The following is a 21,410-nucleotide window of genomic DNA, read 5'->3' as shown; positions in this document are numbered from 1 at the left end:
GAAAAACATAAAGAAGGAAAAACAAGAAATTAAAAAAAAAAAAGAATAAAGGAAAATAGAAAAACAAGCAAAAAGGGCAGAATGAAGGAAAAATAAAAAAAGAAACAAACATGAAATGGGGTGAAAATAGTAGAAAAAGAAATAAAAACCTAGACGGGAGAAAAGTCATGATGGATGAAAAGTTTGGATAGTTTCTTTTGAATATTTGATCCAAACCTTGAGAATCCTTAAACTGATCTCCAGGTTTTTCCAGGCTCCTGGCGCCATCTTAATTCCAGCTGCTCAGAGAAGAAGAGAAACTGGTTTGAGCTCCAAACTGGTTCCTTTCAGGTTTCACTGGGAACCTCAATCTGCTGAGTCGTCCTGCTCCCCCCTTCCCCCCCCCCCCCACACACACTACGTCAGGAGCAGCTGGAAACGTGCCGATGACGTCAAAACATCCAGGATCAACGACGTTTTCACCTCAATTCAAACCCAATAGTTTTTATTTTATTCATCCGTTCATCACAGCAACGACTGAAACAACTAAAAACAAAGTTATTCAAATAAAAATACAAAAAGAATCAGGTTAACATCTTAGATTTTCTCTGGACTGAACACACGTCACCAAAACAAGCGTTAAAATGATCCTTAGCGCGCCCTCTGGCGGCCACGGCCTGAACTACAGCGCAGTAGTGAAACTAGCAAGTAAACAAGCTGGCATTTTGACCATGACTCATCCAGATGACTCAAGTCCAATTATGAGTAAAAAACAGAAAGAGCAGCTGCTTGTGGGAGATCTAAACAAAAACCACATGAAAAGCTCCAGAGGGAGAAAAAAAGTGCTTCCAAATGGAAGAAAAACAGGAAATTTAAACTTTATGTTCACTTTTTAATTGAGTCTGTTGGCACTTCAGGGCCTGACTGTTAGAGTTACAGGAACAACAACAAAAATAAAAAACGATGTTGCACTGCTGACCGGCGGAGATTTAAACGTTTAAGCTGTTAAATCCAGAAGAAATCAGTGAATATTTCCAGTTTCTGGATCATTTGGGTTCAGAGTCGCTGCTTTTCCTGCATTAAAAATAATAATTATCCAAAGATAAAAACCATCATCAATAAAAGCTGCAGTGACCTTTGACCCAGTTATCAAACTGGTGTGAATGTCAATGAAGCGGATCAATGCTGGTGACCTCGGTGTCGGCTCGGCTGATTGTAATCCATCAAACACAAACCTGGAAGCAGCACAGAGTCGATCTGGATTTATAAACCAAATCATTTAAACAAAATTAAGTTAAATGTCACATTTTTAAGCCACTCAATATTTAAAATAAAATTATCTTAAATATTTAAGAGCAGAATGACAACCAGGAATCAAAGCTGCAGTTTTCTGGCCGGTCATCGATCTTTACCACCCAATGATTTTCACCGATACCGATTGTTTGTCTGAAATGTCGATAAATATAGCAAGAAAAATCGCTAAGTTTGCAACAGTGAGTGGCCGTCGTTTACATCCAGATTCTCAGATCTGTGGAGGAAGATCGGACGCATCGGCCGATTTTTTAAATTAAAGGAAATCAGAGCCGATTTCTCGGTGCACCGCACCAGGAGCGTTTTTATCGTAATTAATGTCATAATCTGCTGATCTTAGTCATTTATTAATATATCGGACCAATAAGTGAAACTGGGCCGATATTAATAACTGATGTTTAGTCCTATCATGTTCTTTGATCACATTGTTTGATCATATCGTGCAACAAAAATAAACAATTATTAATATCAATATTGGCCCAAATTTTCAGATCTTTCCATCGTTTGGTAAAACAATCTGAAGACGATATTAGTTAATGTTTACTATTGTGTGAATCCACGAGTTATTAAAACTGATATTTAAATATCTAAATATCAGAATATGGGAAAACAATCTAAAGATATTTTTAAATAAAAAAAGATGTTCCTTTCCATCATATTGTACGATTATAATAACCAATTATTAATATTGATATTTAATTGGTAAAAATTGGTATTGGCCCATATTTTCAGGTCGTTCCATCGTTTGGTAAAACAATCTGAAGAAGATATTTTAAGAAAAACAATCAGTTTTAAAGAATAGATTTCGACTGAGTGACATATTTTGGAAGAAAAAATAAAAGTATAAAAATAAGGTTATATTAAAGGATTTAAACGGTTCAGATTTAATCAGGCTGAGTTTCCACAGACTCAGACTTCTGAGTGTTTTGCTCCAGTTTCTGCCTGAAGGTTCTTGATTTCCCCATAAATCCTCCCAGAATAATCAGTCTGCGTCGGGTTTGATTCTCTTTAGATTTCAGTCTGACAGCAGAAAGCGTTCGGCTCTAGAACTCATCGTCTGAGCTGAGCAGCAGCGTTTTCTCTGTGTCGCCGCCGGCGCCAAGCGCCGCCGCCGCAGGGCGTGGCGCCCGCGGCGCCCCCCGCTCCAGCGTGGCCTGCTGAGTGTACTGCTGGTACGCCGGCGAGAAGTTGTGGATGGCGTCCTGGACCATGTCGCCGGGGCTCATCGTCTCCTTCAGGCTGCTGGAGATGCTCTTCATCGGGGCGCAGCGGCCTGAGGAAGAGGAGGAGGAAGAGTCAGCGGCTCAAACTGATTCAGTTCAGCGAAAACAAGAGGAAACATAAAACTAAAATAACAAACAAACAACATGAGTGTAACGGTTAAAATGATTCAGAAAATAATCTGATTTATTTAAAGGAGAATCAATCTGCAGATTAAACTCCAATCTAAACTATCCACACCAAAACAATGCAAGAAACACAGGAAATGACATCACAGGACAGGATCTGGACTTGGAGTATGGCAAGCTGATTTATAATAAAACAACATCTTCATATTAATCTATGGCAAGCCTAAACTAGAGAATAGTTTAAGGAATAAAGTTGTAATTTTATGAAAACTCCTGCAATGATTTCATCTGGTTAGAAATTGTGTCATTATTCTGTTAATATTTGGACTTTTCTCTCTCTTTTTAAATCCAGTGAGTCTCACATTCTGTCATAACATCCTGTTGGTTTCAACTATAAATGTGCAGCGCCATCTACTGTTCAAACCAGGTCAGTGTTTATGTTGCAGATATAAACGTTTATGAATCCAAATTAACTGAAACATTCCTCACAGTGTGAAACTTTTTCAATTTGACACTGAAGGATTTTAAGATGTTTCTGATTTTTGGTAAAATGAACCAAACATTTGGGTTTTGGTTTCATTTCAATCAAAATCCTCGTTATGCCCTAGTGAACAAAACAACAACAACTGGATTCAAACCAGACACATAAAAACACAACGAGGCGGTAGAAGTTAATCTGGAGTTAAACCTACCAAACTCTCCGTATGTACAAATAAATCCTTTATGTGCAGCAGAGAGGAAAGAAACACGAAGCTGAGTCAGCAAATAAGAACCGAATGAGGAGAAGAAAAAGGTGTTGGAGCAGCTAGCTGGAAGCTAGCGCCCAGATTAGCACTCTGAAAGCTAGCGCACAGATTAGCACTCTGAAAGCTAGCGCCCAGATTAGCACTCTGAAAGCTAGCGCACAGATTAGCACTCTGAAAGCTAGCGCACAGATTAGCACTCTGAAAGCTAGCGCACAGATTAGCACGCTGAAAGCTAGCGCCTAGCTTAGCACTCTAGGGCCTAGCTTAGCGCCCTAGCGCCTAGCTTAGCGCCCTGACCTGTGGAGTTGAGGCTTTTGTCCATGTAGACCTGGTAGGTGAAAGCGTGCCGAAGGGCCAGAGCTGCAAAAAACATCTCTATGCAGATGATGAAGTTCTGGTAACCGGCGGCGACCGTGCCCTCGCCCACGGAAACCCCCGGAGAGTTGATCTGAGGAATGGCCCCGCATTTCTCCAGGATGGCCAGCAACATGCCTGAACAAAAAAAAACAGGAAGTGAAACTAAAACCAGAAACGTTCAGTGAAAGATTTCTGACTTGAAGGGAAATCTGATTCTACAGATTCTGAATATTTTATTTTGGTTGGAGAAAATCTGTGAACTTTTACGTTCGGCCACTGGATTCAGGCCTGGGCTTTGACTAGGCCGTTGTAAGCCATGAATCTGCTCTGATCTGAACCATATCTCTGGCTGCTGGTTCTGATTTAACTCCATCCATCGACCTGCTTCCCACAGCATGATGCTGCCACCACCGTGACTCAGGGTGGGGACGGTGTGTGTAGCGTTAGCTCGTTACATCCCAGTACTTTATCACATCATTGAGACAGAGAAGCTGGTAGCCTGGCGTTGCTAACGGATGTGATGAAGACTCCATGATGAAGAGTGATGAAGACTCCTACCCTGCCAGAAGGAGAGGAAGATGACGGACTTGACGGTGAGGAACTTGAGCATGGGTCTGTAGGGGCTCAGCAGCTCTCTGGTGGAGGAGTAGAAGAGGAAGAGCGCGTAGAGCGCCAGGCTGACCGAGACGTTGTAGACGATGGAGACGTACAGGTAACCGCCGGCAACGCTGCGGCGAGAAGGCGGGAACGGGATTAGACACAGATTAGACGTCTGAGGCGTGCGGGTCTGCGACCGGACTCACTCCAAGTCTCCGTCTCTGTATCTGCCGCAGGCCTGCAGCAGCACGGCGACGGCGGCCATCAGCGGCTTCACCACGCAGAACTGCAGCGTGGCCTGCTTACAGAACCGCAGGAACCCGATGGAGAACGGGCGGCCGCGCAGGCAGCAGGTACCGTAGCAACAGCTGGACCTGGAGACGATCGGCAGCTTCTGTCAGTGATTCTGGATAACATGAAAACTTGATACTGGATATAAATACATCTTTAATGCAGAAATATATTTTAATGCATTTCTGATCCTGTATATATATGAAAACTGCAGAATGTGAATTTTTTATGTGATTAAGCTTTAATTGTGAGAATAATTTGTAGATTGATTGATTATTGATTAGAGCAGAAGGTTTTTCTCTGGACTCACTCGATAGGTTTCCCCCGGATCTCCGCCATGATGGCGCTCTCTCCGCCCAGATACTCGAAGCAAAGACTCAGGAAGTTATAAATCACAAACGCTGCAGACAACAGGAGGAGAAGAAGAAGAAAATTGTTACTTTTCATGGATTTGTCAGGAAAAACATTTTAAATATACAAAATAAATCAAACAAATGAAATGAAATCTATGAAACAAAACTTCAGACGATGTTCAGTTAAAAACAAACTGAAGAGTTTTTGACCAAAATTTGGAGAAGAGAAAACGATAAATCATGCTATTGGAAGTTATTGATCTGGTCTTAATCATGATCAATATTCATCAATTATTGATTATTGTGACAGAGCTACACAAATCTATTTTTGTTTAGATATAAACTGAATTTGATACAGTAAATATTTTATTTATTTACAGTCTTTTCCAGAATCTTTGGATCGTTTGTAAAGAAAAATTAGTTTCTAAATTAAAAATTGTTTATGAAAGTTTGACACTAAAGGATTCTCATCTCTCCGCCCGTTTGTACCGACTCCACCCGGCGCCTGAAAGACAGAACCCAGGTAAAAGGATGCAGCCTCCACCTGGGCCTCCACCCATCCTTCACCCTGCCGGCGGTTGCCATGGTGATGCAACAGCCAAGAGATTCTGCAGAAGAATACATTATCTGATGCAGGGGGAGGATGTCTGAGCACGGTTGCCATGCAACAGGTTGCCAGGAAAACAGATCTGAGCAGAAGAAGAGGAGAGGAAGAGGAGGAAAGATACGCCATGTAAGGATGGAGGAGGAAGGAGCGCGGCGATGTGACGTAGGAGATCCACGGCGTTTCTGTCCAGATGATGAATCAGAGCGAATTCACTCTGACATCAACGAGTCAGAACCAGAATATTTCAGTCCGAAAAGGAAAACAAAGACAATCAGACGACTTTCACCAACTGTCATCCTGACAATAAACCACCAGAACCTCCATCAGAACCTCCACCAGTTATAAACCATCAGAACCTCCATCAGAACCTCCACCAGTTATAAACCATCAGAACCTCCATCAGAACCTCCACCAGTTATAAACCATCAGAACCTCCATCAGAACCTCCATCAGTTATAAACCATCAGAACCTCCATCAGAACCTCCACCAGTTATAAACCATCAGAACCTCCATCAGAACCTCCACCAGTTATAAACCATCAGAACCTCCATCAGAACCTCCACCAGTTATAAACCATCAGAACCTCCATCAGAACCTCCACCAGTTATAAACCATCAGAACCTCCATCAGAACCTCCACCAGTTATAAACCATCAGAACCTCCATCAGAACCTCCACCAGTTATAAACCATCAGAACCTCCATCAGAACCTCCATCAGTTATAAACCATCAGAACCTCCACCAGTTATAAACCATCAGAACCTCCACCAGTTATAAACCATCGGAACCTCCATCAGAACCTCCACCAGTTATAAACCATCAGAACCTCCATCAGAACCTCCACCAGTTATAAACCATCAGAACCTCCATCAGAACCTCCACCTGTTATAAACCATCAGAACCTCCATCAGAACCTCCATCAGTTATAAACCATCAGAACCTCCACCAGTTATAAACCATCAGAACCTCCATCAGAACCTCCACCAGTTATAAACCATCAGAACCTCCATCAGAACCTCCACCAGTTATAAACCATCAGAACCTCCATCAGAACCTCCATCAGTTATAAACCATCAGAACCTCCACCAGTTATAAACCATCAGAACCTCCATCAGAACCTCCACCAGTTATAAACCATCAGAACCTCCATCAGAACCTCCATCAGTTATAAACCATCAGAACCTCCATCAGAACCTCCACCAGTTATAAACCATCAGAACCTCCATCAGAACCTCCACCAGTTATAAACCATCAGAACTTCCATCAGAACCTCCACCAGTTATAAACCATCAGAACCTCCATCAGAACCTCCACCAGTTATAAACCATCAGAACCTCCATCAGAACCTCCACCAGTTATAAACCATCAGAACCTCCATCAGAACCTCCATCAGTTATAAACCATCAGAACCTCCATCAGAACCTCCACCAGTTATAAACCATCAGAACCTCCATCAGAACCTCCACCAGTTATAAACCATCAGAACCTCCATCAGAACCTCCACCAGTTATAAACCATCAGAACCTCCATCAGAACCTCCATCAGTTATAAACCATCAGAACCTCCATCAGAACCTCCACCAGTTATAAACCATCAGAACCTCCATCAGAACCTCCACCAGTTATAAACCATCAGAACCTCCATCAGAACCTCCATCAGTTATAAACCATCAGAACCTCCATCAGAACCTCCATCAGTTATAAACCATCAGAACCTCCATCAGAACCTCCACCAGTTATAAACCATCAGAACCTCCACCAGTTATAAACCATCAGAACCTCCACCAGTTATAAACCATCGGAACCTCCATCAGAACCTCCACCAGTTATAAACCATCAGAACCTCCATCAGAACCTCCACCAGTTATAAACCATCAGAACCTCCATCAGAACCTCCACCAGTTATAAACCATCAGAACCTCCATCAGAACCTCCACCAGTTATAAACCATCAGAACCTCCATCAGAACCTCCACCAGTTATAAACCATCAGAACCTCCATCAGAACCTCCACCAGTTATAAACCATCAGAACCTCCATCAGAACCTCCACCAGTTATAAACCATCAGAACCTCCATCAGAACCTCCACCAGTTATAAACCATCAGAACCTCCATCAGAACCTCCACCAGTTATAAACCATCAGAACCTCCATCAGAACCTCCATCAGTTATAAACCATCAGAACCTCCATCAGAACCTCCACCAGTTATAAACCATCAGAACCTCCATCAGAACCTCCACCAGTTATAAACCATCAGAACCTCCATCAGAACCTCCACCAGTTATAAACCATCAGAACCTCCATCAGAACCTCCACCAGTTATAAACCATCAGAACCTCCATCAGAACCTCCATCAGTTATAAACCACCAGGTGACATTTGCTGAATTTACGTCACCAAACAGAAAAGCTCAACTTTCAACATCTGATAAAAGTTTCTTGACGGTTTTTCTTGTTAAATTCTCGCAGTTTCTCCAAAATATGATTTATAATTTTCAGTTGATTTCAAATAGTTTTTTACGTCCGAGTAGAAAAAAAAGATCAATAGTTTATGTCAACAATTTCTACAATTATTGGATTTAAAATATGTGGAAAAAACAGAGACTGATGGATGAACGGTAGGATGCCTGGTTGGATGCTGGCTGACCTTCGTAGCAGTCCCTGACGCTGTCACAGTAAACGTAGAACTGGTCGTTGGTGAGGAAGAGGAGGCTGAGCCAGGAGTCCAGGGCGTAGATGGGAACGATGAAGAGGATCCTGACGATGTGGCGCTGCTCCTGCGGCGCGCTGTAGAACCGCAGGTGCATGTAGATCTGGACACAGAACCAGAACCAGAGTCAGAACCAGAACTAACTGTGGCTAACTGTCCTGCTGGTCTGGTCATTACCTGGTAACAGGTGAGGATGAGCGCGGTCCAGACAAAGAAGCCGGACACCGCCTGCGCCGCCGGCGACATCAGGAAGGTGGGCCGGTCCGACCCCAGCAGCGGCGCTTCCTGGAGCCAGGAGATGTTGGGCCCCATGGGGGCGGCGGTGAGCGGGTCCGGGTCCGGGTCCAGGCCCGGGACGTCCCAGCGCCGCAGCCTGAACATCTGGACAGGAAGCAGTAAACGTTCACCAGCTGGAGGAAGACGTGACGAAGAGCCGGTCGATCATCATCATCATCAATCATCAACCTGCAGCTCAGATCTGACCGCCTGCCGTCGGGTCAGAACCGGACCGGTCCGGTTTCACTGAACAATGAGTCAGTGTGTGCTGTGGTTTCTCTCTGGTTTCACATATTGATTCTTTTGGTTTCAACCCAGCAGCCATTAGATCAGTCAGAACCGGCCCAAACATTCAAACCGGGTCGGGACTTTCATTAAACTGATTCTGACACGTTTAAAACTTGAGCCGCTTTTTTTACTACAAACATTACACCCAGAACCTTTGTGTTCATGTGTTCCTGGTCGGGCTGGAGGTCCGATGCTCGGTGCAGTCGGGCCGCAAACGTCCAGAAAAACCGGCTTGGTTAGAAACAAAACAGAAAACATTCAACTTTTCTTTGATTACAGCTAAAATCTGACAGCCTTTTCTGAACCTGCTGTAATTTAATTGTTTCATTAAAATGTCACGTTTAGTTTATTGCTAACCAGGTGAGCTAACTCGCTAACCGGACCTTCAGAGGAAAGATTTATTCGTCTATCTGGAGGAAAGTATCATCAAACGTTCCTTCAAAATCTAATTTCCAGACTTGAAGTTGGAGATTTTTCAGTAACTTTTAAATAAAATGTTGACATTTCAGTAAATAAATGATCCATGCAGATTGTTTAAAGCACATTTTCTGATCAGTTTTAAAGCAAACGTCTAAATCCTTATCTGATTTTTATTAAGCTAAAAACAAATGTTTGTTAAAGTATTCATGTACAGAAAACGGTTGAAACTTATTTCTGATGCATTTAATCAAGTCACTATTTGACCTGTTGAGAAAAATCGTCCGGTTCTGACGTCTGGCTGCTGGATCGGTGCATCTCCAGTAGGAACCATGAGATTATTTTATTTTGGGGGGATTCATTAAACCGATGGACCAACCAGGAGCAGCAGGGAAAACAATGGGGATGTAAACGATGCTGCATGGAGGCAAAAAGACAGCTGGCTGTTTCACTGGGAAGGTGACAAAGGTCACCTAGAGCGGGGCCACACACACACACACACACACAAACACACGCACACAAACACACACACACACACACACACACACGCACACAAACACACACACACAAACGCACGCACACAAACACACACACACGCACACAAACACACACACACAAACGCACACACACACACAGGAGTAATAAGTGAGGAATAAAGCAACAGATGGAAAGGAGTCAGCCAGACTGGATTATGTTAGTGGCAATAACAATAAAATTATATTTCTGCTTTACTTTTTAAATTATCCCAATAAATTGATAATGTGTTTAAATATCTTTAACTGTATTTAAAATATATTGAAACGAACAATTTAACCGTATTATAAAATAATTATTTTCGTGATTAGCATTAAATGAAAAATAATGTGATTAAATTATAATATAAATGTGACGCTGGTGTCATAAAAATTACTGTTTTTTTATTTAACTAATTAAATAACAAAGACAGAGCACACTGAGAAGAGATGATAGTTTTATCCGGTCCGGACTCACCTGGTGAACTGAGCCCTGCTTCAGAACCTCTCCGCGCTGCTCCAGAAGAACTGTTCGGTTCCAGTAACCCAGAAACGGCCGGAAGTGTTCCTCAGAGGCGCCCCGTTTCTCCCAGGACATCCATGTTGGCTCCCGGAGGACCGACCGCCCGCCCGCTCTCACCGTCTCCCACCTAAACAACTAAACTCCCCGCTAAAAGTTCAGCTCGCACGCTCCGCAGCTCCGGTTCTCTTCTTTAACTGGTTCCGTTGGTCCATTTCTGATGTTTCGGGTAGGTGTTTGAGTTTATAAGCAGTCAGTTCGGTTCGGGTCGTCCTCTCTCTTGGTAACGGCTCCCTTGTAGAATCTCAGTGGGATTAATAAAAACGCCACATCACAGTAGCTCCGCCCATTACACCAGGGCGAACTGTCTTAACCAATCAGATGACAAGCACTCCAGTCTAGGGCGGGGCTTAAGTCCTGAGCGCAGTGAGTTTGCGCAGCTTTATTCTGGGACTCGCAGATGATGACGGTGACGTATAACTGCTCGGTTTCCTGTCCAAACTGGGCCTGGCGTGGGAAATGACGCTCCTCATCAACTTTCTAACTACTTATATTTACTAGTTACTTGAGTAACTTTGGGTTAAAAAAGTGCTTTTTACTTCTATTTGAATTTTATTATGAAGGTCTCTTACTAAAACAAGTAAAAGACTTAGATTTATATTTATAAACAAGCTTCATTGTTTTTCTATTATTGTGTATTTGCTGATTCTGTTGGGCCATTCAGATGTCAAGTGAACAGAACAGAAACAATGGACCATGCACTGTTTCTTCAACAAATTGAAGTAAAAGTCAAAAGCCTGGTGAAGTAAAACTAATCCTAAAAGTACGTTTTAGTACTGTAGCTACTACTAGAAATAAAAAATATGTACTACTACTACTACTAGTTATATCATACTACTTAAAATTTGTCATCAGCTGGTGGGACCTAAATTTGTTATTGCAATATTTTGTAAAGTATAAATCTGAAACCAGATATTTCCATTCACATCACAGTCTGAAACCAAAACAAACATTTTTATTTAGATCAGTCAGAAAAAATCTAATAAAATTCTGAATGATTTTTTTTTTTACCTTCCTTGAAATCAAACTTTACAAAAATTCAGTTGGAGGTCATGGCTTTGCATTGCTGATAGTTTTATTTATAATATTTGTGACTATGATTTAACCAGACTGATTTATGTGTGTAGCAGCAAAATAATATAAAAACAAAACAAATTCAACCTTTAAAAGATTTTAAAAATGAAATTTAAATGTAAAGTAAGTGGAAGAACCAGTGTTGAAGGTGAATGCTCACCTCCATCCACTGTAGTTGTTGCTGCAACTTATTTACATCTCTAACCGCTGGAGCTCATGGAGGATTTAACTCTGAACTTTGACTAGGCCATTCTTACCCACGAAACAAGACCAGGAGTCTGGGTAAGCTGCGTATACTTTTATTGAATCTGAAAATAAACACCAATATAGTCATAAAACCAAAGCAGGAAAAAGGAAAACAGTCACCAGTTTTTGTCTCAGACTCTAAAGGTTTATCAAAGAAAAATAAGCTTTCTGTCACATTCTGCCGAGTCGTATCTACACTCCTGCTGCTGTACACGTCCACTTGCTCACATTCGATTAACTTTATTCGTTAATCTTCTTCACGTCTTTCCTGATCCGGACATTTCCTCGGAGTCCTTAAAGCAAAGCTGAAGGCGAAACAGAAGCAAGACACAAGAACACGAACAAAGATGGAGACTTTCCAAAAGCAGAAACTTTTCACTGCAGATTTTCTCACATTCACTCTTTTCCTCTGATCCTCTCCTACTGAGACCCAAACTTTTGATTTAGCTTCCAAGGCTGCAGGTTGAAACCAGATATAAATCCTCTGTGTAAAAAGGTTCTGACAATAAATCAGAGTAAGCTTTTCCTGTTTTAGGGCAGTAAGGATTACCGTACATAAACCATCCTGGTTTGATAGATATCAGCATTTTAAACAACTTATACAGAATTTCTTTGAATTTAAACATTCATAAACCAAGTTTATGAGATTTGACCAGTGAAACTGAAGCTTTTTCAATAGTATAAAGAAATTATTTACTATGTCTTGCAAGTCAGTTTTGTCTTGTTTCAGGTGTAATAAGATGTTTGCAGCAGAAACTGGACAAAAATACTTGGTAGATTTTGTGTTTTTGCAGTTTGGCGTAAAACAGCATCAAAAACTAAACTTATTGTTTGAAAATAGCTCAGTTTCCACGTCGTTCAGTCTGGGCTGAACGGCTCGGAGATGAAGAAGCCATCGCTAAAAAGAAACATAAAAAACAATTTACAGTCTGTAGACAGACACAGAGACAAACATCACAGGAACTTTGACACGTTGATTTGAATTAATTGCAGTAAAAATTTTAATGAATCTTTTTTGTTCGGAACCTCTGTATTCATGTGTTTCTGGTACGGCCGTAAATATGACGCACACAGAAGAGCGATGGAGGATGAAGCTTCTTCTCTGGTTAATTTCTGCTTTAATCTGATTGGATGCTGGAAAAGACTACTGTTGTTAAAAGAAGGCGGCCTATCAGCAAAGCGATGCTAGCCTGAGATAGCATCTTAATGCTAAACATGTTAGCATTAGCTAGTGCTAACGTTAGCATCCACAATCCAGAAGCTCCATGAATGATCGGGGTTTTGAATTGAGATTTTGTTGCTCGTTTTTGATTAAATAGACTAATTAATTAAAGACCCTGAAATGAACTTGATTAAAGATTTTAATGGAATCCAATCAGAGGAAAAACTGAAACGTTTGGATCCACTCCAGCAAACCGTCCTGAGAAGCTTTGATCCGAATTGAGAGGAAATTAAGAAATATTGTTTTCCTCATAAACCTGACATTGAACTAATAGAAATAAGGTTTGCCCTAACTGGGGTAAAACAGGAAAATTACCCTCAGAGTGTGAGAATGTCGTTTTATACAGAGTATGTAAATATCTGGCTTCAACTGTAGATCAGAATAAATAACAGCAGAAGCTGCAGATTTAACTCTCAAACAAAAGCAAATTGATCTTTTTTGATCGACTACACGTATAAATCACAGTTGTGTAATTTTAGTCCTTTTTGTGCACTTTGATGTTTTCATTCTGTTTTTTGTGCAAATTGAGCCTCAGTGTTGATGTGAAGGTGAAGAGGAGCGAAGTTTAGCGCCCAGCTCCCGGTACCAGCGCTGATCGAAGCCCAAACTGGTTCAGCTGGAGGTTCTCCTTCTTCCACTGGTTTCCCATCAGGCTTTGCTCCCAGCAGCAGAAACATGGACAGACGCACTGGGTACTCGCTCGCCCGCCGCCTCCCTCACCATTCATGCCTTCATTTGTTCGATTTGGATTTGAAAGTCGGGGGTTCGATGCCCTTCGGTTGCTACATGATGGGACACAAAACAAAGAAACGTCACAAAACCGGAAGGTTTAACGGCAGCTGAGAAAACTCAGAGGCCAAAAGGCTTTTATTTATTTATCCTTCAGTTACAAATGAAAAATAGTTTTTTTACATTATTTTCTTTACGTGCTCAGCACAAAATTTACATGCAATATTTTAATTAAAAACTTTTGAAAAGGGTCTAAAAGTTGTACAGTTTCCTAACTTGTTGATCAAAAACTGCAAAAACAAAAATCTTATTTTTGTTTAGTTGAAATAAAACAATACAAATAACTTTTCATCAAGATATAGAAACTTGTTTTAAGTCAATAATTTCTTATCATTGATGAAATAGCTCTAGTTTTATTGGTAAATTATTTCACTTATAATATGGGAAATATGTCTTGTTTTAAGTGCAATAATCTGCCAGTGGAACTGGAACTGGGTTGCTAGGGAATGGGCGGGGCTTGGCAGGGGTTGCTAGGGAATGGGCGGGGCTTGACAGGGGTTGCTAGGGAATGGGCGGGGCTTGGTAGGGGTTGCTGGGAATGGGCGGGGCTTGGCAGGGGTTGCTAGGGAATGGGCGGGGCTTGGCAGGGGTTGCTAGGGAATGGGCGGGGCTTGACAGGGGTTGCTAGGGAATGGGCGGGGCTTGGCAGGGGTTGCTAGGGAATGGGCGGGGCTTGACAGGGGTTGCTAGGGAACGGGCGGGACTTGACAGGGGTTGCTAAGGAACGGGTGGGGCTTGACAGGGGTTGCTAGGGAACAGCAATTAGAACTTTTTCATCAATATTAAGGAATAATTTACCTAAAACAAGCTTCTATATCTCAATGAAAAGTTTCTTGTTTTGCTTTATTTCCAGTTATTTGCATTAGACCAAAATTACTTGGTAGATTTTGTGTTTTTGCAGTGAAGATATATTTTTAAATTAATTCCCAGCTAGACTTGTCACAATTAGCAATAAATCAATTAATCACATGATGAGTTAAAACAAAATCAATCATTTCCATTTGCGTCATTTATTGTTTTTCTAATAAAACCTGGGCGATAAAATCTTCAGCCTGTTGATTTGGTCTCAACTAAACCTTTTTTTGGAGGATAGATTTGTTTCAGAGACTTTATAATTTTTAAATGTGTTTAGCAGTTCAGTGTTAATTTCAACAATTTTTATGTACTTAGTAATTTAGAGTTAGCGTCTGCTAATCTTTTGTGTTTAGGAGTTTACAATTAGCTTCCATCATTTTTCTATGTGTTTAACGGCTTAGCGTTAGCTTCAGCTAATTTTGTTTTGCATCTGTTTTCTTCATTGTATTTTTTTACTTCTATTTTTTGCGCTTGCAGCATTTTTTTATCTGCAGGACCATTCCTTTTTCATTCCTTTTTCATTCGCGTGTGTTTTGGAGTTTACATCATTCCTGTGTTTTGCTGTCTGCGCCTGTCGGCTGCCTCAAAAGTCCCAATAAAAACCCATAAAGTTTTAACACCTTATAAAGTGAAAGAGTTAAAGGGTGTGAATACTCCTGCAGGACGCTGTGAGCAGAACGGCTAAAGCTGCATCCTGTCAGTCAGTAAAAGGAAACACTGAGTCTGACTGGAGGCTAATCTACAATCAGCTGCTGCCATGTTTCCTCCAGGAACAGATGATTGATGCTGTGAAGGTGTTTCTGTGTTACTGACCTGCAGCTCGCCAGCAGGACGTCACTTTGCCAGATGTTCAAACGGGACACTGACCTGCATGGAGGAGAACAGAGGAGCTTAAAGCAGCTCAGATGCTAAAAACCTGCAGACGCTCCTGGTTCAGATCGTCTGAGAACACGAACATAAAGTTCTTCATCCATATTCTGGTCAAACAAGAAGAAAATATAATTTTTTAATAAAACTCTGTGTCAAAGACGAGCCAACATCTATAGAGATACAGGAAACAGATTCTCGGTGATAAAAGTTTCTTGATTAAATTTTCTCTCTAGTTGAAAATTTTCTTCAGTCCTTCGTTTCTTCATCTGCTTCTTTTCACTCATCATCAGTTAATATTCGACCCTTTTCTGAATTAGAGGAAAACAGAGTCAATCTAAATGTGCAAATCGTTTTTTAAGGCTGCATTCAGCCTTCAGCTCTGCCCAGTCCACTTTAATCCAACTCCAGTCCATTTGCCTAGTCAAACTCCAGTCCAGCTGGAGGTGTGAACGCTAATCGACCTCTGACCTCTGGTCCTCCAAACCTCAGTCTAGGTTCGGTTGAAGTGAACTCTGGTTCAGTTTGAATGTGAACGCCAAGCGGACCAGAGACCGCTCCAAAAGCAGGAAGTGGACTACAGCGCAGGGCATTCTGGGTAAATACAACCAAAGCTAACGTGTTAGCCTAGCGCTAGCAGCAGAAATGGCTCATGGTCTTCAGCCAAAGACTAAAGAGAAATCCTCCAACACTAAAATCCTCCATCTTGTTTCCATCTGGTGAAGAAGGAAGTTGCTCTCAGCGTCTTCAGAGGTTTTAGTGTCGTTTCCTTCAGTGGTTCTTGGTGCAGCGCCCCCACAGGCCAGGAGGGGAACAGGTTGGTTTGGGTTAGAACCACAGCAGCTGGAGGTGGAGCAGATGATGGAGTTCTGATTCCAGTAGAACCGGGTCGACCGGACCGTCACCCTAAAAGTACCCCTCTGGACCCAACTGGCTAGCAGAAGGAGGTCCTTGGCTAAAGGTGGGCTCTCCATCCCAGACTTCCTACCTGTGAGGCAGTGATGCGTGATTGGTCGAGGCGTGCAGTGAGGTCAGAGGACGAGACGTTGGCGGGGGCGCCGCGGTGGAGCCTCATCGCCACCTTCCTTTCTCTCTCAGCTCTCTCGGCCCGGCCCGCCTGAGGCGACCGGTTTCCTGCGCGCAGCAGACAGCGGTCAGAAACTAAACCTGGTCTGATGGTGTTTTACCCAAAAGAGCTCCTGACCTGACGGCTGGGCTCCACGCGACGCCTGGTTGGAAGGAGCCGTCTCTGGCTCGTTCCGGACTCGGTTGGCGGCACAAGGGTTCGGACCTGGAGGCAGGGCTCGGCCTCCGGCTCCTCTCTGACCCGCGCCGGCTCGGTCCTCTCCTTCCTTCCCTTCTCTCCTCTCTCGCTCCCCGTCCTCTGCTGTCCTGCTGGAACCCTGAGGAGGATTCAACACGGCTCACAGTATCACCACAAATACCTCGTAACCCCAGTCAAACATGGTGGACAGCACCCAGAAGGAAGGGTTCAGTGTGGATGTAACTTTGTGGACCTGATGATCAGCGATGCATTTCTGACGATGTGTTTTGGAAAGAGTTGGAACATCTAGAGCTTACGGCTGAAAACGGTGGCATAACATACAATCTGGAGAAAACGGATGCATTCGAACAAGTCAAAGTTCTCTAGTTTCTGGAAGATGTTTCCTTAACTTAAAGAGAGAAAACCAAGACACTCACAAACTTCAGCATGTTCCAGTCGAAGACGTAGTCGTAAGAGAATCCCTGCCTGTGGAAAAGGTTCCTGAACAGCTGCCTCAGGTACGAGTAGTCGGGTTTGTCATCGAACCGCAGAGAGCGACACAAGTTCAGGTAGGTAGAGAACTCGGCTGGCGGAGACAGGAAGGAATGATGAGGATCTCAAGGACAAACTGTTTCAAAATGACACATTTCTCATCCAGACTCACAGGGGTATCCTTTGCAGAGCAACTCGATAGGGGTGGACATTTTCTTTTCACTGATGCGTTCGTACTTCTGCCTCTTGGTCGCAGCCTTGAGTCCTTGCCAGGGCAGCGAACCCAGGTTGAAGTACATGAGGACGTAACCCAGAGACTCCAGGTCGTCTCGTCTTGACTGCTCTGTGGAGGAAAACTCACCGGCGTGAAGCGGCAGCAGCAGCGGCGGCGGCGGCGGCGCGGTGAGACCGGAGGCCTGCAGGGGAAACTTACCGATGCCCAGGTGGGTGTTGATGGAGGCGTATCGCGCCGTCCCGGTCAGGTTCTTGTTCTCGCGGTAGGGAATGTGCTGGTGCGTTCGAGCGTCCCGGTACTTCTTGGCCAGGCCGAAGTCGATGATGTAGACCAGGTTGCCCTTCTTCCCGAGGCCCATCAGGAAGTTGTCGGGTTTCACGTCTCTGTGGATGAAGTTCTTGGAGTGGATGTATTCGATCCGGCTGATCTGTGGAGGAAAGGTCGACCCGGCGTTGGTACGAGTCAGAACCCAAACGTTTCTGTCTCCCTTCTGCTCGGCTTTTTTGCTCCTCTGAGTGAGAATCTTGGTGCCAAACTTCAGACCGTTGTTCCTCCAGCGACAAAATGTAAAAACTTTGAGACTCTTCAAACATGGACTACACTATTCCACATTAAAACCAGAATATTTAAAACCTAGTGTGTGATTTGTTAAACCTTTATTTGATTTGTGAAAATTAAATAACATTAGTTTATCAACCTGAAGCCAACTTCAGCTCTTTATTACACAGTTTGTTTCTGTTTTATGTCAAGTTGCATCACAGTAAACTGTTTAAAAACACGGCAACTTACAGACATCGCATGACAAGCATGTTCTGTTTTAAAAAAGTAAGAGTTGTGAGTGACGAGCCTATACAATGCTAACACTAGCTCATCAATGCTAACACTAGCTCATCAATGCTAACACTAGCTCATCAATGCTAACACTAGCCCATCAAAGCTAATATTAGCCCATCAAAGCTAACACTAGCTCATCAACGCTAACACTAGCTCATCAACGCTAACACTAGCTCATCAACGCTAACTGTAGCCTCTCAAATGCCAGATTCGCTAACAATAATGTTAGCGAATCTCAGAAATATAAAACCCTGCTGTGATTTCGGACCTGTCTCCCTGTCTCCCCGTCTGTCTGTCTGTCTGTCTGTCTGTCTCACCATCTGATCGGCCAGCAGCAGGACCGTCTTCAGGCTGAATTTGCGGGAGCAGAAGTTAAACAAATCCTCCAAGCTGGGGCCCAGCAGCTCCATCACCATGACGTTGTAGTCTCCCTCGGCGCCGCACCACTTGATGGAGGGAATTCCCACTGGAGGGAAAACATCGGAGCGTCGGGAAACTGGATCCTTTTAAACTCATGTCACGTGGAAGCCTCACCTCCTCCCTGCATCATTTTGTAGAACTTGCTCTCAATGTGGAGCTGCGGATGTTTGGTCTTCACACATTCCAGCTTGATGGCCACTTCCTCTCCTGTGGCGATGTTTGAGCCTGATGGACGGACAGACAGACAGACAGACAGACAGACAGGGAGACAGGGAGACAGACAGACAGGGAGACAGACAGGGCTTCATCAATTCAGATTGAAGACTTTTTAAAACCTTTATGTAACAAGAGAAACAGTCTTAGACCCAAACAGATTGATTGAAGCATCTTAAGGATCATCATCATCAAACCAACTGGCCATAAATTTACACACAACAGACACAAAAAATAATTTAATTGATCTGATTTAATTAGCATAGTGCACATTAATCAACATTACTACAATTCATGGCAATGTAAATATGCAGGAATTAACACAATAGCTACACTTTGACCATTGCTAGCTATCGTTTAGCTACATTAGCTTTTCTCCTCCTTCTCTTTCCACTGCAGGAACCAGAAACAATTTTCCTGTTAATTTAGCTGCTAATATACCTTTGCTAGCTAGCAAGGATAAATTATTATTGTATATTAGCAGTAGCCTCAACCGCCTCAAGTCACAGAACGCACTATACAGTAGGGTCTAGTCAAAGTTCAGATCTAACTCTAACTTAAAACCTGATACTTAAAGATGTTCTCCATCTAGTCTGACTGAGTTTGATCCCATTTTTAGCAAAAATTAGGAAAATTTTAAGTCTTTAGACTTAAATATGTCCCACAACATGAATTTCATAAGCAGACTTACAGCTGAATACAAAATGCACACCACACTTTTCAGATTGAAAAAGAAGAGCTCTGAGTACAGTACTGCAAAAAACAAAACAAAAACCTGAGGAAGTGTGTGAGTAAACCAAGGAAGCTGATTCTCACCCAGGTAAATGTCTCCAAAGGACCCGCTGCCGATCTTCCTCCCGAGGCGATATTTGTTCCCAACGCGGAGCTCCATCGCTCCGGAGCGCTTCACCTCTCTGGGACACAACACAACCACCAGTCAGTCACTGCTGATCAATACAGCAAACACAAAGTGGTGCAAAGCTGCAGGAAAAAGAAACTCTGCTGTGTCATGAGCGCAAAGAAAACTGGAGGAGACGAGGAAGAGGAGGAAGTAAAAGCAGTGATGAAGATGAGTCTGGGTCAGGGGAACCAGGAGGAACGAAGAGAACCGACCCGCAGAAACACCGAGAGAAGAAACTCTGGAAACAGTCAGAAACTGACGGAACCACAGAAAAATGATCAGCAACATTTTGGTTTATTTGTCAGAAAATAATAATTTCCACCATATTATTCATTCATTTATAAATGTCAAAGTTCAAAAATAAACATCTAATTTGCTACCTAAATATTTAACAAGATAGTTAAATATTTAGGCTGTTACATATTTAACATAGCTAAATATTTAGCCTTGAACTAAATATTTAACTTTCTGACTAAATATTTAGGTCTGAGCTAAATAGTTAGCAAAACAAATTAATTAGTTTGTAAATATTTAGCATCATATGGTGAAGATATTGAAGGATTAAATCCTTTCCCCTCTTATAACAGACTAAATGATGTAAATGATCGCTGCTGTTTCCTGTTTCTCCCCTGTGCTGATCTGGATGACTGAGGTTCGGAGCAGGACGGGCTGAGTTGTGTAACTGATCCGTCCTGCAGCTGCAGGGAGGGAAGCCGGATCTCCCGCTGCTCCATGAGAACCAGCTCCACATTTCACTCCAACGACTCCAAACAAACCCACAACCCGCATCCAAACGCAGGAAAATGAGCAGCATCTACCGCCTCTGAGCAGATATTCCGCCAGGAGCCACAACAAGGCGGGACGCTTCACGCATCTGCCCCAGATAGCGACGGCCGCAGCCGCAGCGCCGGATCCTAACCGCGCCCTGCAGCCCAACACGACCCAGAACCTCCAGAACCCCCAGGACCTCCAGGACCTCCTCACCGGCTCTGTGGTCGCTCCGTCTCAGTCAGGACCATGGACAGCAGCGCGCCGACGGAGTCCGGGACGGATCATAGCCTCAGAGATGCGTGACCTGAAGGCGCAGCCCGCCGCCGCGCTGCCTCTCCGTCCCTCCCGCTGCGGCGCTTCGACTTCACTGCATTTTGGACTGAAGTCAGAGAAATAAAATATAAATAAGAGCCTAAAAGTCGCTGATTCTCCGCTGCGTGGCTGCGCCTCACACCCAGTCCGCTCTCGGTTTACACCGCTCACAATATCAATGATGTCATCCGCAGACAGCCAGAGATGCCCGGATGTTCTTAAAGCAGCAGCACATCCAGAGATTACGCAATCAGAAACATTCACCAACATGCAGCGAAGGAAACGTTCACCTAAACTGGAGCATGGCTGCTAACAAACGTTTAGCTTAACTAAATATACTTAACTTGCTAACTAAATACTTAGTTTTGTTATCTTTGTTGTAAACTTAATATGTAGTTTCTGGCTAAATTAGCAATAAACATCTAACATAATATTTAGTTTATGTATCTAGCTAGCAAAGTAAATATTTCTATACTACTGTATAATGTCTTCAACCCTCTATACCTTTTTACTGTGAACATTTAGTATAAAAAACACACTGACT

At 43.0% G+C, this 21,410-nt stretch overlaps 2 protein-coding genes across 4 annotated transcripts; both read right to left on the bottom strand.

The window, feature by feature from the left end:
- Positions 1 to 463: 463 nt before the first annotated feature.
- On the bottom strand, positions 464 to 10,669 carry tmem184ba (transmembrane protein 184ba). Of its 3 annotated transcripts, none has more exons than XM_028033205.1 (9): positions 10,270 to 10,669; positions 8,476 to 8,679; positions 8,236 to 8,401; positions 4,941 to 5,031; positions 4,546 to 4,713; positions 4,301 to 4,470; positions 3,683 to 3,877; positions 3,332 to 3,358; positions 464 to 2,563 (listed from the first exon to the last, which is right to left on the bottom strand). In XM_028033205.1, the coding sequence occupies exons 1-9, from the start codon at positions 10,387 to 10,389 to the stop codon at positions 2,334 to 2,336; spliced, it is 1,371 nt and encodes a 456-aa protein (XP_027889006.1). In that variant the 5' UTR covers positions 10,390 to 10,669; the 3' UTR covers positions 464 to 2,333. The 3 variants fall into 3 exon arrangements, with proteins under 3 accessions (XP_027889006.1, XP_027889023.1, XP_027889015.1); XM_028033222.1 differs by having other exon boundaries at positions 8,476 to 8,708; positions 10,270 to 10,394; XM_028033214.1 differs by lacking the exon at positions 3,332 to 3,358 and having other exon boundaries at positions 10,270 to 10,664.
- Positions 10,670 to 11,728: 1,059 nt separating this feature from the next.
- csnk1e (casein kinase 1, epsilon) lies at positions 11,729 to 21,056 on the bottom strand. Its single transcript, XM_028045439.1, has 11 exons — positions 20,768 to 21,056; positions 19,699 to 19,796; positions 18,784 to 18,894; positions 18,567 to 18,715; positions 17,614 to 17,842; positions 17,353 to 17,523; positions 17,126 to 17,274; positions 16,629 to 16,827; positions 16,413 to 16,558; positions 15,371 to 15,424; positions 11,729 to 13,695 (listed from the first exon to the last, which is right to left on the bottom strand). Exons 1-10 carry the CDS (start codon positions 20,800 to 20,802, stop codon positions 15,392 to 15,394), a joined length of 1,320 nt encoding a protein of 439 aa, XP_027901240.1. The 5' UTR covers positions 20,803 to 21,056; the 3' UTR covers positions 11,729 to 13,695; positions 15,371 to 15,391.
- Positions 21,057 to 21,410: the final 354 nt, after the last annotated feature.

The sequence above is a fragment of the Xiphophorus couchianus genome, chromosome 2 (genome assembly GCF_001444195.1).
Source record: "Xiphophorus couchianus chromosome 2, X_couchianus-1.0, whole genome shotgun sequence".
NCBI classification, from domain to species: Eukaryota; Metazoa; Chordata; class Actinopteri; order Cyprinodontiformes; family Poeciliidae; genus Xiphophorus; species Xiphophorus couchianus.
This window is presented reverse-complemented; position numbering and strand designations above follow the sequence as displayed.

Bases quoted from the DNA above. Each gene is read 5' to 3' on its own strand.
- csnk1e (XM_028045439.1), bottom strand. From the start codon at position 20,802: ATGGTCCTGACTGAGACGGAGCGACCACAGAGCCG. The intron at 18,716-18,783 runs GTGAGGCTTCCA...TTTTCCCTCCAG, and splicing joins CAAAATGATGCAGGGAGGAG to TGGGAATTCCCTCCATCAAG. The intron at 17,275-17,352 runs GTGAGTCTGGAT...TGTCTCCGCCAG, and splicing joins GCTCTGCAAAGGATACCCCT to CCGAGTTCTCTACCTACCTG.
- tmem184ba (XM_028033205.1), bottom strand. From the start codon at position 10,389: ATGTCCTGGGAGAAACGGGGCGCCTCTGAGGAACACTTCCGGCCGTTT. The intron at 8,402-8,475 runs GTAATGACCAGA...TTCTGTGTCCAG, and splicing joins TCATCCTCACCTGTTACCAG to ATCTACATGCACCTGCGGTT. The intron at 2,564-3,331 runs GTAGGTTTAACT...CCTCTTCCTCAG, and splicing joins TTGTACATACGGAGAGTTTG to GCCGCTGCGCCCCGATGAAG.